This window comes from Etheostoma cragini, chromosome 20, assembly GCF_013103735.1.
Source record: "Etheostoma cragini isolate CJK2018 chromosome 20, CSU_Ecrag_1.0, whole genome shotgun sequence".
Classification (NCBI taxonomy): Eukaryota; Metazoa; Chordata; class Actinopteri; order Perciformes; family Percidae; genus Etheostoma; species Etheostoma cragini.
Window position 1 is genome coordinate 6,786,257 of NC_048426.1, and position 15,373 is coordinate 6,801,629.

At 41.7% G+C, this 15,373-nt stretch overlaps 2 protein-coding genes across 8 annotated transcripts in view; both read left to right on the plus strand.

Annotated features, from left to right (window-relative positions):
* The window catches only part of tulp4b (TUB like protein 4b), a 13,347-nt gene extending 3,772 nt beyond the window's left edge, over nucleotides 1-9,575 (plus strand). The window contains exons 6-15 of the mRNA XM_034858448.1: nucleotides 71-178; nucleotides 280-434; nucleotides 763-987; nucleotides 1,135-1,369; nucleotides 2,692-2,815; nucleotides 2,975-3,119; nucleotides 3,389-3,482; nucleotides 3,569-3,712; nucleotides 4,252-7,694; nucleotides 8,023-9,575. Coding sequence (XP_034714339.1) covers nucleotides 71-178; nucleotides 280-434; nucleotides 763-987; nucleotides 1,135-1,369; nucleotides 2,692-2,815; nucleotides 2,975-3,119; nucleotides 3,389-3,482; nucleotides 3,569-3,712; nucleotides 4,252-7,694; nucleotides 8,023-8,139 — 4,790 coding nt within the window. The 3' untranslated portion in view covers nucleotides 8,140-9,575. The remainder of the gene's footprint in view (nucleotides 1-70; nucleotides 179-279; nucleotides 435-762; nucleotides 988-1,134; nucleotides 1,370-2,691; nucleotides 2,816-2,974; nucleotides 3,120-3,388; nucleotides 3,483-3,568; nucleotides 3,713-4,251; nucleotides 7,695-8,022) is intronic.
* A 1,016-nt stretch (nucleotides 9,576-10,591) lies between these two features.
* slc18b1 (solute carrier family 18 member B1) overlaps nucleotides 10,592-15,373 on the plus strand; it is a 22,449-nt gene continuing 17,667 nt past the window's right edge. For 5 of the 7 annotated variants that reach the window (XR_004654792.1, XR_004654795.1, XR_004654791.1 and 2 more), the window contains exons 1-9: nucleotides 10,592-10,824; nucleotides 10,975-11,117; nucleotides 12,887-12,982; nucleotides 13,077-13,150; nucleotides 14,008-14,155; nucleotides 14,386-14,542; nucleotides 14,651-14,787; nucleotides 14,893-14,994; nucleotides 15,089-15,180. Coding sequence is in view for 2 of the 7 variants with exons in the window: in XM_034857905.1 (XP_034713796.1) it covers nucleotides 10,794-10,824; nucleotides 10,975-11,117; nucleotides 12,887-12,982; nucleotides 13,077-13,150; nucleotides 14,008-14,155; nucleotides 14,386-14,542; nucleotides 14,651-14,787; nucleotides 14,893-14,994; nucleotides 15,089-15,180 (980 nt within the window). In the remaining 5 variants the exon portion in view is untranslated. The remainder of the gene's footprint in view (nucleotides 10,825-10,974; nucleotides 11,118-12,886; nucleotides 12,983-13,076; nucleotides 13,151-14,007; nucleotides 14,156-14,385; nucleotides 14,543-14,650; nucleotides 14,788-14,892; nucleotides 14,995-15,088; nucleotides 15,181-15,373) is intronic. The other 2 variants (XR_004654793.1, XM_034857906.1) reach the window with 1 other exon arrangement.

Consider the following 15,373-nt stretch of genomic DNA (forward strand, 5'->3'; position numbering starts at 1 on the left):
CCCAACTGCTAATATTGCCTTGTGCTGGCTGTGGAAAACTATTATACTTACTTTTCTTTGTTCTTCCAAGTGCGAAGAGTCAAGCCATTGTTGACGGTCACCTTCCTATCAGGAGATATCAGTTTAATGAACAACTATGACGACCTCTCACCTGCCGTGATTCGCTCAGGGCTGAAAGGTATAAAAAGAAATATCTGTGACATTTTCAAACATGCTCATACATTGTGTTGATAATATGTCCCATAATGCATAAGGTTTTTGTGCTCCTTCACCCCACAGATGTTGAGGCCCAGTGGTGCTCCCAGGGAGACCTCCTGGCTGTGGCTGGCATGGAGAGACATGGGATTCCTGTCGACTCTATTATGAGAAACGCCCTTGTTAAGTTCTATAATGTCCAAGGGGAGCACATCTACACGTTGGAAACACCAGCACAGGTTAGTACTTTTTCAATTGAAGGATATATAATAGATGTCTAGGCAAGTCAAGTACTTATCCATCCATCCATCTTCGACCGCTTATCCGGTATCGGGTAAGTACTTATGCTACAGTAAAATGCTAAATTAGTGCTGAATTGTTTGTGTGTGTGTGTGTGTGTGTGTGTGTGTAGACTGGCATATACATTGATATTTTGAGGGTCTGAAGAGCCAGGGTTGGAAAAATTAACAACAGATAAATCAGTAATGTAAGAGATGTCATTAATATGTGCAGTAAATGTAAACAGATGTATGTAGGAATTCTTTTATTGTGGAAATTGTTTTACAGAGACCTATCACCACCATCTGTTGGGGTCACAGAGACTCTCGTCTGTTCCTTGCATGTGGACCAGCACTGTATGTGGTGCGTGTGGAGCACAGGGTGGCCAGCCTCCAACTTTTATGCCAGCAGGGCATCGCCAGCGCCCTGCGCGAGGAGAAAGACGTGGGGAAACTGAACATGCCCTCGCTGCTCTGCTCTTATGTCACCACTGCTTTTATACCCACAATCAAGGTGCATTCATCCCCTGATTAACTGCTGTGCTGTAACAATATTAGACAGCTTCTTACCAACTTCATTGATGGTGCAAAACCCCTGACTGTGAGTTGTTTTCATTTGAGTTTCCAGAAATCCTACAGCCCTTTCCTCTCTTTGTTCTAGCCCCCAATCCCTGACCCCAACAACATCCGTGACTTTGTCAGCTATCCTACGGCTGGGAATGAGAGGCTCCACTGCACCATGAAGCGAGCAGAGGACAGCCCTGAGACAGGCGGACCCTGCTACACCCTCTACCTTGAATATTTAGGAGGACTGGTGCCTATTCTCAAAGGAAGGCGCATTAGTAAACTCCGGCCTGAGTTTGTCATTATGGATCCAAAAATGGACAGCAAAGCAGGTAAGTTAAGACATTACAGGGTCTTATACTTTTCATTGGGATTATTTCTTTAGTAAGTTCAGTGAAAAGTGTCAACAGTGGGGTCTGTGGGTTATTGCCATGGACATTTTGTAATCCCACTCTAACAATGAGGAACCGATAGTAAGCTGTTCTCTCTCTGTATACCTTGGCTTGATCCTCCCCCACTGGTTGAGGTTGCCCCTTTCCGGCTGGGCTTTTGTGCCTCATGAGGTAGAGTGGTTGTCCACCCATCAGAAGGTCCGTGGTTCTTTCCCCTGCAGTCTACATGTCAAAAGTGTTCTTACTGAATTGCTCCTGATGTGTCAATGCGGTGGGAATGTGCGTGAATGTTTATTGGATGATCTGGTGGCACCTTGAATGGTAGCCTCTGCCACCAGTGTATGGTTGTGTGGTTGATAAGACTAGAACAGCGCTATTTAAATGAAGTGCATTTATACTAACCATTCTTTCGCTTCGTATCTAGCATCAAAATCAAAATCAGAATCAGCTTTATTTGGCAGGTATGAGGACACATACGAGGAATTTTTCTTTGGGACATCGTTGCTCACAATGCGCTTACACATACAAAACAACCAAACAATATATACATAGTGATATATACATACTCTAAACAGAAACAATGTAGACGTTTCTAAAGACAACAGCTCCTAATCTGCTTGACTAGATCGCAATAGGGGTGGGTGAGAAATTCACTTTTGGGGTAAACTGACTGAAAAAAATTGACGTTTTCAAAAACGAAATGCTTATTTGCGCTCTTGCAGAGAGCTAGGTGGAAACGGTAGATACGAAGATCAATCACTGGTATTAATCTTCTAATCTAACTAACGCATTAAAGCGATTAAGCATATTTCCCAAATGTTTTTTAGGTAAAATGGATTACAAGCTTTTGAAGTACTGATGAATGGAGCAAAAGACAAGACACTAGTGATGGCTTGCCTCAAGGTCAGAAAACCTTGTTCCTTATCTACTTGAAATTAAATCTGCGCCTTGTTCATCCCTTGAAACCTATGCTTTTTAAAAATAACTGCACATATGCAGTGTACCCATCATTCACCTTGAGTGAGAACCAATACAGACGATGATGGTGATGAATGCTCTTCTCTGCTGTTACATGGTCTGAGGCTTGATACAGGAATAGCCTGTACTGTGACCTGGCTGCATAAGGGTTGCATTTAGCTTGCAGTCCCACCAAACAATGACTTACTGTTATATTGTTCTAACGCAGGGGTAGATTAATGTTAGTATGTATGAGGACTCAGATCAAACTCACCTTTTTGGTTTGTGTTTTTTTTTTTTTTCAGAGGAGGTGTGTTTGAATCCCATGATCTCCTACACTGACAGCTGTAACTGCTCTGACTCCAGTGACATTGAGTTGAGTGATGAGTGGGTCGGGAAGAAGTCACCAAAGTTTTCCCGAGGAAACAGGTCATCCACACATTACACAGCCCTGAACCACAGAGGTTGCAGATGGTTTATTAGCATTTGTTTCAACTTGCCAGTAGAGTTTATTAATGTAACATAAATGGAAAACATCATATTGTCAAAAGAAATGATGGTTGAAAACCGTGCCTCTTTGTTTCAAAGGATGAACATGGAATCTAGAAAATCTCCGAAACTTTCACGCACCAATCAGGAAGGCCAACGGTCGCCACGGTTACCAACAAAGAAGCCTCCAGTACGCTCTCCCAGTCTGACGCGTCGAGAGTTTTCTATGGATGGGATCACAGAGGTGTGAATCTGCATCATCCGCTATTGATACTGTAGTACCTGAATCAGTCAAATGTTTCCCAATGAAATCATAATGTAGAAGTGCTAATAATTACCTGTAATGTCACAAAAGGCTTTCCAGTAAATCGTGAATCTGGAAGAATAGTAGCATGCTCAAATTTTTCTCTCACCTAAAATGTTCCTCCTTTTAATATTTCGTTGATGTTAAAATGTTAGTACCTCACCTACTACCTAACATATCTGGCATAATCCATTTCTTCTTCTTCAAAGCACAACTACCTAGCTCAAGTCACATCAAACATTTGGGGGACAAAATTCAAAATTGTTGGACTTGCTTCTTTTCTCCCTGCTAATCTTGGTGCAGGTAAATGTCCCATGAAACCACTCATACTGTACATATTACATTGACCATTCAGATGAATTTAACAATCGCCTTCTTCTATGTTTCAGTCATCTATAAGACAAGTCTGCTACATCTACAACCGAGACAGATGACCATCTACCTTCCAGAAGTGCGCAAGATTTCTCATGACTTTATGAGCCTGCCTGTGTTCAACCCCAATGTGTTCAGTGAGGATGAGGATGACTTACCAGGTGTGAATGAATATTGAACACTACATAAGAAATGAGTGTGAATGTATTTATTTTCAATTGGGGCTGCACAATATGGTTTTTTTTAACCATCATCGCGATATCAAGTGGTGCGATGAACACACTGCAAAATGCTGTGACGGATATCGCGAAAGACACTTGATTTTTTTGTTGTGGTGGGCTAAAACATCAGTAGAAATGCCCTTTAAAATGTGGCTTTTTATTTGTTTTAGCAGTGCCTTTTATATTCCATTCAACATTCAATTTGTTTAGTAAAAGAATGTTGGAAATTATTTCCTTTCTTCTGTTTTAAGTTCAACATGCAATTTGTTGTATTTTAGTAGAATACTTAAAGCAGCAGAAATTCAAAACTGAGTAGACTTTTAAATATAAGTTTGTTCATCGCAAGTAATGTCGTTATTGCGTTAACTTTATTGCATATTTTCCTCATATCGTGCAGCCCTACTTCCAATGCACCTGACTTTGTTTATAACATTTGCTATAAGTCACTTACACAGTCATCCTTTGTGTTTTCTATGAAGTGATGGGGCCATCTGGCGTGACAGGAGAGAATCCCCCTTGTACAGTCAACATTCCCATTGCTCCCATCCACAGCCCGGCTCAGGCAATGTCTCCGACTCAAAGTATCGGCCTGGTTCAGTCTCTTCTGGCCAATCAGAACATTCAGCTTGATGTCTTGACTAACCCTACAGCCACGGCAGCAGCTGCAGCTGTGGCGGCAGCAGCTTCTGTCCCTGTTACTGACCACGGGCAGGACGCGGCTCCAACACCGTATCCCATGCCAACTAGATACTCGAACCCTGGTCAAGCCATCTTCAATGGGCTGGAGATGGGTCCTCTTCTCCCTGGCACTCTTCCTCCCCCACCTCCACCTCACCATCTCCCACCGCAGCCTCACCCGCAGCGCTCTCATTCGCAGCAGCCTCGTCAACTGCCGTCCAAACAGTCCCAACAAATGCAGACACAGCCGCAGAAAATGCATCACCTTCAACAACAGCAGCAGCAGCAGCAACAACAACAACACCATCATCAGTCCCAGCAACAGCAACAGCAACAGCACCATCATCAGTCTCAATCACAGCAACAGCAACAACAACAGCAACAACAACACCATCATCAGTCCCAATCACAGCAACAGCAACAACAACAACAACAACACCATCATCAGTCCCAATCACAGCAACAACAATTACAGCAACAGCAGCTCCAACAGCAACATCAACAGCTCCAGTTGCAACAGCAACAGCTCCAGCAACTGCAGACGCTCCATCAGCAGCAGCAGGTCCAACAGCAACAACAAATCCAACAGAACCCCACGCACCAACAGCTGCACCACCAACAGCAGATCCAACAGCAGCAGCAGCAGATGCAGCTGCAACACGAGCAGATGCAGCAGCAGCAGCAGCAGATGCAGCAGCAGCAGCAGCAGATCCGCCAGCAGATCCAGGAGATGAGGCAGCAGCAGCAGCAGCTCCAGCAGCAGCACCAACAGATCCAGCAGCAGCACCAACAGATGCAGAGGCAGCACCAGCAGATGCAACAGCAGCTGAAGATGCAGATGACGCTACCGCCTCCTCCGACCGGCTATCCAACTATTTCGCTACACCAGATTCATCTCCTGCCTCCTCCTCCGACCACGGAGCCGGGGTTTGCCAGGGGGGAGCATGGACACACCCTTAAGCCGAGTCTTCCGCGGACTTTACCCCCCTTTAGTGACATGGATGGATCTGTGGAAATTCACATGAGGAAGGTGAATCCTCCTCCTCCATACCCGGGCACCGTGGTGTCCGCCGCTACAGCCGTCGCTACGCCTCAAACTCTCGTCACAAACTGTGACAGCCCGAGCGTCCTGTCGCCGGAGCTCTGCCTGAAGAAGGATGAGTTTTTGCTTCACCCAGTCACTTTACAGTACCCAACTCCTCTGGGGTATGAAAGGATCACCACATTTGACAGCAGTGGCAACGTGGAGGAGGTTTGTCGGCCCCGCAGGCGCCTCGTTCGCAACCAGAATGCGTACGCTGTTCACGGCTCGGCCACGCTTAAAGTCACTTCCTCTGAGAATAAAAAAATTCAGCTTCCCTACAGCTCAGCAACACTGAGTCGTCTCTCTGTCCCTCGCTACTCTATACCTAGCGGAGACCCTCCTCCTTACCCTGATCCGGCCAATCAAGTAACTGCTACACTTCCTCCTCCCCAGAGGATTGATAGCAGTCTGATTAATGCCACCCTACGTCGTGACCGCAGGGACGTGGGACTTAAAGTGCCACAGATGATGGAGAGCTCAAGAACCCTGCCCACCAAGGCTAAAATGAACAGTGCACTAGCACTCACCTACCAGCAGAGGGTGCCCACTGCATTGTACACATGCACACAGTGCAGCAGTCACAGCAGCAGCACCAGTGTCAGTGTTAGTGGCGGCGGGACCACAAGTAGTGGCATTGCAGGTGGCACGGTGGTGAGGCAGGACTTCCCACCAGGAAAAGGAGCGCATCACAGTACCATTATCGTGCATTCGAAAAGTACCTCGCCTATGTCCTCCCAGTCGTCTTACAGTCTGCTGAGTGCTGTTGACAACAGCAGGGACAGAACAGTTTACGTTAACTCCGCCTTCACGGAAGATGAGACTTTAAATCAGCAGTGTCACCTCGAGAAATCTGTGCGTCAGCTGACCCTCGGTGATGTCAGTTTGACACTTAAACGCCCCCCGCCCTACCAGTGGGACACCTCCACAACTGAGGAGTTCTGGCTCACCCCAGAACAAACAATGCTAGGCCCTCCACCAGGACCTCACAAACCGCCTCCCCTCATCATCAGTCAAGCTCAGCACCTGGACATGACTCGGCTTCCGTTTGTCCTCACGACTAAACCTCCAACCAGTCAGACAACGAGCACTCTGACTTTACCGTCAGGTTACCAGATATCTCTCTCTCCTTTTCCTCCGAGCGTGGGCCACAGCGGTTCTCCACTTCAGACCTTGCAGAACCCTTCACCTCAGTGCTCTCCAAATGAAGCGGTTGGTTCGGTCCCTTTTGCACAGCCGGAATCCAACTTGGTCTTGCCACCAGGCTATGCTCCAAGTCTTGCTAATTTGGCCTGCTGCCCTCTCCCTCCGATGTATCCAGGCGCCAGCTCATGTGCTGGACTGCAGCTGCACCCCGTCAGCCTACACCCCTGGAACCCTTACCCCTGCCCGCCTCCCATGCAGGACCCTCCAGCACCTCCCCTCCCTACCAAAACTCATCAGATCTTAGAGAAGCCCATTCTCTCACCGCCCCCTCCTACTGGGCCACCCCCACCACCTCCTCTCCCCCCTCCTCCTCCACCTACTGAGCTACCACCATCCAAAAGTGCCACAGATGATCTAGCGGAGTCTGCCAACAACTTTCTGGAGCCACCATCCCTAAATGAAAGCCCTGTGCTGCAGGAGTCCGAGCGCTTCAACAAGAAGAGCCGCAAAAGGCTGGACAGCAGGGCCGAGGAAGGCAACATGCCCACCGTCTCCGAGGGCAAATCTAGAAAGGAAGGGCGTGCGCTCTCTGACTTCAACACTCTCATTTCCAGTCCAAGGCTCAGCAGCAGAGAGAAGAAGAAGCCCAAGGGGCAGAGAGAGCAACTCAATAAAACCAAGAAAATGAGCAGGACCACAAATGAGTTCCAGGATAGCTCAGAGAGCGAGCCAGAGCTGTTTATTAGCGGCGATGAGCTCATGAACCAGAACCAGAGTAGTAAGAAGAGCTGGAAGAACAAGCGAAGCCTGCGCATGGCTAGTGAACTGGAGGAGATAAAGTGCCGCAAGGCAAATGAAAGAGAGGACCGTAGTTTGGGAAGCCAAGGGTTTGTCTATGTAATGGCCAATAAACAGCCATTGTGGAATGAAGCCACCCAGGTCTACCAGCTTGATTTTGGAGGACGAGTCACACAGGAGTCTGCAAAGAATTTTCAAATTGAGTTGGACGGAAGACAGGTAATGTGAGAGTGCTGAAATTAGTCAATTTCTCTTTTAATTGACTGAGAAAACCGCTCACTTTTTAAGCAAACATATGTATTAAACTATTCATTGATTTCAGTTTTTTAAAGGGGAAGACCTGCTGCTTTTCTTTTTCTTGTTTAAATATCTCACCTTGGGGCTCCAAATCAGATTTTTTTGCTATTTTCTGACATCCTGCACCAAAAAATAACAAGAAAATCGTTGGCAGTTTAATCAGTAATGCCAATAAACATGTTGCAGCCATAGATTAATTCATAAAAAAAAAATATTTTTAAATATATTTTTCTCTTTCTGTCTTTTTTAGGTGATGCAGTTTGGGCGAATTGATGGGAATGGCTATATCTTGGATTTCCAGTATCCTTTCTCAGCAGTGCAGGCATTTGCTGTTGCCTTAGCCAACGTGACTCAAAGGCTGAAGTGAAAAGGTTTTGCGCTGTTGTAGACCAATTCAAAAGAAACCATAATGATCTAGCACCCCGATGTGTGGGGCTAAAGCTGGGAATGTCAGTGTTGTGGTGGTTCTTTTTAATATACGAGTGGGTGTTGCACATGCGAACAATTTACAATCAGTCTGTTGAAGGCAATGTCAGTCTCGGTCGGTGGTCATGGAGACTACACCTGTTACTTAATCTTTTCTAGGTCATATGTTGAATGTACTTAAGCTAATTTGAGTTAGTATTCAAATGTTATTTAGTGAAGTAAAAAATGTTAAACAAAGGGTTAACTGAGTACATGTTGGAATGGATTTTAAAATCATTGTGAAGGTTTAGTAACATGTGGTGCTATATTTCCAAAGGACTAATTCAATGTATTTCAAATTAATAAAAAAAAATGATTTAATGTAAATAAAAATATACACGGCAAATACCTACATTGTTGGGAAGGATTGCATTCAAAATTACAAATGCATTTTCACAAAGCCATACCATATATGATAAAAACACTGCATTCATTCAAGTCAACTTCTTAAAAATGTAAAAGGTTCTATTATGCATATCAAACTGATTGTTGATGCGTTTTTTCCGATAACTTTATTTGTATCTTTATTCTTAATTCCAATGCCATTTGTTTGAGGCAGTGATTAGATTTTTAGTCTGTTTTGTTTGCTAAATGTCCTCTACATTATGTTCAAATTAATTAACATGCAGTTGAAGAACATAATGATTCTGCAACTGCAACATTAAGCGTTGACCACAGTTTATGTCACAGTTTGTGTATTTCTTTATTCATGATACTTCCGTGAAGTGGTGCAATGAACAAAAAGTAAATCATATTATTTTGGCCACTATACTGCAAATCATTGAGTCAGAGACGTTATAATCTGACAGTGTATTTTTTTTCATTTTTTCATGTGTAAATAAATGTACATGTCCTTTTTCTTTTCCAAAACTTATTCTACAAATTTGAGTTAATAACTTTAAGTTTGCCAAATAGTCAAATGCATTTGGCTGAAAGTTAGTTAGTGGGGAAGATTGTAGAAAATGGCCCCGTCCACACAAACAAAAGTGCGCATAAACACAGAGATCCTCTCAGAGACTCTCAGACTTGGTTGGTTCTGTTGTTTTCATTGGATGTTTATGATGCTACTATGATCAGTAGTTTGCCTCGTATGAAATCAGTGCTGCTTTAGATAGGTAGAGCTTGTGTGCAATAATGCTACATACATAGAACTGATGTTGTACTTGCAAAGGAAAATGCAAAGCTGCTTGCACTGTGTATTTAGTAAATTATTTATCATTATATGCTTAGAAAATTTTGCCTATATGTTGCTAATTTCAGTAATTTTGTAATTCACTTTTGCTTTAACATGGTATAGACAGTTTTTTGATGTTCACTTGTAGAAAAAAAGGTATTAAATACAACATAAAAAAATGGTTAAGTAGAAGTGAGATTAATGTAGATTTGGTGCTAATGTATAAAGAAACAAAAGTAGAAATGGCTGGACATGTGCCATTTGGTAAAATGTTATTTTAAAGTATATGAAGAAAGTATTTTGAGGGAGGCTACAGACGGTTTTTATTTCAGAGCTTTTCATTTAATGCAGCTTCAGAGATTTCAGCGACAGTGTGTGTGTCAGTTTATCAGCAATACTGCCTAATGAATAGTTGGTTGCTTGATTTTTTTTTTTCTCTTATTTTGTGAAGGAAACAAAAATAATGTGACCATAGGTTTACATTGACCTATAGGCTGGCCAAAATGTAATAAAAACGTTGTCCCAAATGTTTTTTTTGTGATTCATTTCCAGTTGGCTCTTTCACTCTGATGCAAAGTTATTGATCCCAGAAGCCCACACCACAGGCTTCCTGCTTCAGTCCCTTTGTTTTCAATTTATGAAGGGATCAACTGAATCTGTATGCAAAAAAAGTGGCAGATTCTTTATGATTTATTATTTACTAAGTCTAAAGTAATTTAGGAATCATTATGCATAAATTGTATAAAAAAAAACTCTAAACAATATTCATTGTACTTTTGTTTTGTGTAAAATGTTCTATACAAAATTAGCATTTAATGTAAATATATACAATTAAATACTAATTTTATCATATAAACACATCATCATACATATTTATAGGCTAGCAGATGCTACATAGGCTAATAGGCTAATTTTATTATATTATTTTCTTTATTTTACATATTGTAAGTAGCCTACCTTTTCTTAGTTTTTGCATAAAACATGAAATAATTGTTATTACATTAAAAGTCCTTTGCCAGTAATAATGATAAAAACATGACTTTATCAGAAACATAAAGAAGGCAACGTTGATCATTTAAAGATGAAGTCCAAATATTTACAGTCTAACTTTTAATGACAAATATGTTGCACCCAAAGGAAGACTGAATCGCTTGTGCCACCGGAAGCTGCGGACAGAGGCTTTTATTTTGAAAGAAAGTGTCTTTACTGTGTCATTTGACGTTAGCTAGTTGTTAACTAACGTAGTTAGCTGGCTCTAGACGGGGGCTTATTGTCGCTGAACAGAGGCAGGAGCTGGTCGTCTGCTGTCGGGGTTCTCATGTGTGTCGTTATGCCGGGTCACCGTCGCAAGTTCCGTCCTGAATAATTGGAAACATTTAAAAATGGATTCGCAAGTTAGTCTTCAGCAAACAGGTTAGTGACTTCCTTGCACTGTTTTGAATCAGCTGAATCAATGCGATTAATTTCATCATGAATGACATGCCCTTTACACTCAGCAATGTCCAAACTTATTAAGCCCTTTTTCAGTTTCTTAAGTTTGACTCATTTCCGTGTTTTTCACAGCAGATAACAGCACTCCAGCTGAATCAGCAGAGCTTCCCCCGAGGATGAGCAGACAGCAGACTCTCACCCTCATATCAATGGCATCTGTCAACTTCAGTTCAATGATCTGTTACTCAATATTAGGACCCTTTTTTCCCAATGAGGTAAGACATAAGCCCGCATAGGGTTCAATTGACATGTTAAAGGAGAATTCCTGTCGATTTCAACACGCAGCTCTGTTGTTTGTAAATGTGGAGTTCTGTCAGTAGAGAGAAAAACGAAAATAATTGGTTTTGCCTACACCACGTTATCCTGCTGCTAGCGTTAGCACCAAACAGGCTAAAACAGGGCAAGTTTTAAACTTGTTTTTAGCCTCTTAGCATGTAAAAAATGTCATTAAAAGTGCCTACCCATGTGTAGTGATTCCTTCACTTTTTAAAATGTAATACAGTCATAAAAATTAATAAAACATCCTTACTTAATTCAACAAACTGAGCGACTTTGCTGCTCCAGGATCGCTACCAGGTCCTTACAGACCAGTGTGGTGGCCAATGGGACAACTAAATATTTCTCTGTAACTTAAACTACTGAGTCAGTTTTCAAACACACAGTACTGACTCTAACACCGTGACACTATGTTTTAACACTTCTTTGACAATTTTGGCAGTATATTTAGTTTTTGAGGTGTCTTTTTTTAACATCCGGCCCGGGACTACAGTGAAAGTTAGTTCTAAGCTAACTCCAGCGCCTTTATATTTAAGAGAAAAGCAAAGTCACTGACAAATAAACCAAATAAAGCAAACTGATTTTATAGCATTACAGTAGCAGCTGTTCAGCAAAGTTACTTAGGTTAGCTTAAATGGTCAATACATACTCATGGCTCTATGTATATCTTTTTTATCTGTATTTATATTTTTCCATTACGAGTACTTACTTTTTCAAGATTATTTATATTATGGTTTCACTTCAATATCATTTTTACTAAGATGGCCACCTCACTTTACTTTACAATATCTTTTATAGAATGCCATTTTACAATAATTCAGTACTTTTTGCACATTGTCTGTTTGCCTGTTTGCTGTTTGCTGTAAAAAGGGAATGTCCCCATTGTGTGATGAATAAAGTGTTATCTAATCTAACCCTAATAACACTATTTTCAACCCATTCCAAAGGGGACCGTATTACAAAGTGAAACGTAGCATTTTACAGCAGTGATTTGTAACTGGCATTAGCCTTTTAACATCTTGTCGATTTTAAAATTGAGTCTGTTTCCGTTGCTAGAAGCTGTTAACTAATGCAAATCACACAAGTGATGTGTAACGTCAAATAGCCAAAGCAAGACAAAATCAAAGAGGAAAAATACAGGAAAAATAATTTTTAGGATGAATTGTTTTAGTGTATATTTACAAAGACATATATTTAAATCAGGGCTACTGTTAAAGGATGTAATTGTTCAAATAAAATAAAAATATTTGATCACAAAAAAGGATGTGAAAAAAACTGCTGTAATGCTCATTGGTGCATGTCAGTGTACAGCTCACACATCAGAGAGGCGTCCCCAGTTCCCTTCAACATCTCCGTAGTAGTGTCTTCTGCGTGGAACGAATGAGCAAACATGTGCTTAGACATCAGAAAGCCTCCCTGAAGACCAACAAATGACTGACAGTCATACTCATCGGTCTCAGGGGACGGCGGCTGAGGCCGTGTGTAATAACTGCTCAGCAAAGGTTAGGCCGCAGGGTAGAAATATGATAGTACTGGTCAACCATTTGAAGCGTTAATTCATAACACACAGTTTTCTTTTGACTGCATTTTTCATACATATTTTACATTTATTGGCTACCACATTACATGTCTTTATTCATTGCTTTTGTTACTAAGATGGTGTGTAATAATCAACTAATAAATGCCTCACATGCATATTTCTACACAGGCAGTCAAGAAGGGAGCCAGTCAAACTGTCATTGGTCTCATATTTGGCTGCTACGCTGTCTGCAATTTCATTGGCTCATTAGTAATGGGGAAATATGTAAGTATATGGCTCTCTTTCTTATAGTATTATATGAAGTGGGATGTGCTGCCCAGATCTACAGTAATTTACTCTCTGCTTGTTGTTGTACCAGATTGTCCAAATTGGTCCAAAGTTTATGCTCGTAATGGGGCTTTTTGTTTCGTCGGGCTGCACCATTCTCTTTGGGTAAGTGTTGGTTCTTAATAATAATAATAATAATAATAATGATAGCTACAGAAAACATAATAAGCACAAATTTGTTACTAAGAGTTGTTTGGCTGCATATCAATGAAGTCTGTCAAGTCTTGATACAAGTTATTTCTCTGTACTAAAGAGCTCCATTGCTAAATCCTCAAGGAGCCACACTGTTGTACCATGTCCCTACAATGTAAGGAACTAAAGTTTTTTTTTTAGTAAAATTCACATACACGTAATTCATATTACACTATAAACAATGTAGAGCACCAGGTGTGTATGAATCTGCAGATAGAAAATGTTCCAACAAATGCATCATTTTCTCCAACATTTGCTTTAACTACAATGCCCAGCTGGCTTATAAAATGATTTTGCCCTTTTTGGTGAAACAATACATCTTTGAAAAAGAGTTACATCTTCAGTAGGAATGCATAGAGTTGGCTCTGAGAGCCACAGACGGGGTTGGAAAGTATTGAGAGACGGGATTGGGATTCATGGGATTGGTTGACCGTAAGAAACGTGTAGAATATTGTCAGCGTCACCTTAAAAATGGATGTAAAAATACATAATTTGTCAAATTGTAAGTGCAAGGTCAGAAAATGACAGAAGCTGGCGTATAGCACAGTATTTTATTGACAATATGTACAAGGATGCTTGTGAATGTATTGTTATTCCCTACTTTATTTGAATGTGTATCAATGTGGATTTGTGATTTCATGTAGTGTAAAAACTAGTTGTAATATCTTTAGTTGGACTATTTAAGAACAAACTTAACAGCCTGTTTTGTCATTTTGTGTCAGTGTTTCTATTTATTCTTTTTATTATTTTTTTGCTTTCTTGTCTCGCAGGTTACTCAATCGGGTACCTGCAGGACCTGTTTTCATCACTCTGTGCTTCGTAGTGAGGTCCATAGACGCCTTAGGCTTTGCCGCTGCGATGACCTCCTCTTTTGCCATGACAGCAAAAATATTCCCAAACAATGTGGCAACTGTTTTGGTGAGTGTAGACAACCCTTGTGCGACTGGCATGTTGTTTAGGAGACATTAGAGTCACAAGAAAACCCCCCCCAAAAAAAATATGCTTAGGGTTGTTTTGTATCTCCCAGTACTACCAGTGTCATGGCAATTAATACATACCTTGTGGCATGTGTAGCAATAGCTGTTATGCTGCGGAAATGCTCAGATTCTGCTTACATATTTCAATGTGCTGCAATTCTCTCTCTTTAGGGTAGTTTGGAGATTTTCACAGGACTTGGTCTGATTCTGGGGCCCCCGATTGGAGGGTGGTTCTACCAGTCGTTTGGATATGAAGTCCCTTTTATGTTTCTCGGATGTTTCCTGTTGATCATGGTTCCATTCAACATATACGTCTTGCCAAACATAGGTAACGGTTTCAACATATTATTTGCTATATCTGAGTCAATTCAATAAGTTCATTATTATTTTCTCGGATTTGGACCGTGAGCTGTAATTTGTGCTCCTGTCCGCTTAGATTCAGACCCCTCGAAGGATTCATTCTTCCGACTTCTCACCAAAGTGAAAATCGTCCTGATCTGCTATGTGATATTCACTCAGAGTGCAGGACTGGGCTTCTTGGATGCCACTTTGTCCCTGTTTGCTATGGAAAGGGTAATTTTCTGTCTTTTGATAAAGTCAACTTATTGCGGAAAGAAAGTTTATCAAGCTTTGCGCTGAGAATGAGTTTCCCCCCCTCCACCTCTTTGTTGGATGTAGTTTAATCTCTCATCTGGCTACGTGGGACTCATCATGCTTGGTTTGTCGTTACCATACTGTCTGGCATCACCGCTGATTGGGTATTTTACTGATAAATATCCCGTGAGTATGAAAGTAAATGTGGATTATTCTTCCTAATGTAAGTTTGTCATATGAAGTAAATCCCTTATGTGTGTGTGTGTTGGTGTTTTATCAGTCCACCAGGTCTTGGTTCATAGTGTTGGGAGGTGTCGCCACAGCCGTTAGCTTCTCAATGCTCGGCCCCGTCCCTTTCCTTCACATCCCGAGGTGAGCATGTGGTGAAGATGGAAAGTCACAAAGACTCTCTTTATTAAAAGACAAGTCCCACATTTTTGGAAATATGCTTATTCCAAGCTATTGATCAATTGTTTGTTTTGTTTGTATAGCGGATGGGAAGCACCATTAAGTCCTAAAAGTGACATAAGGCAAAGTGTAATACCACAGACCCAACACCCCCCCC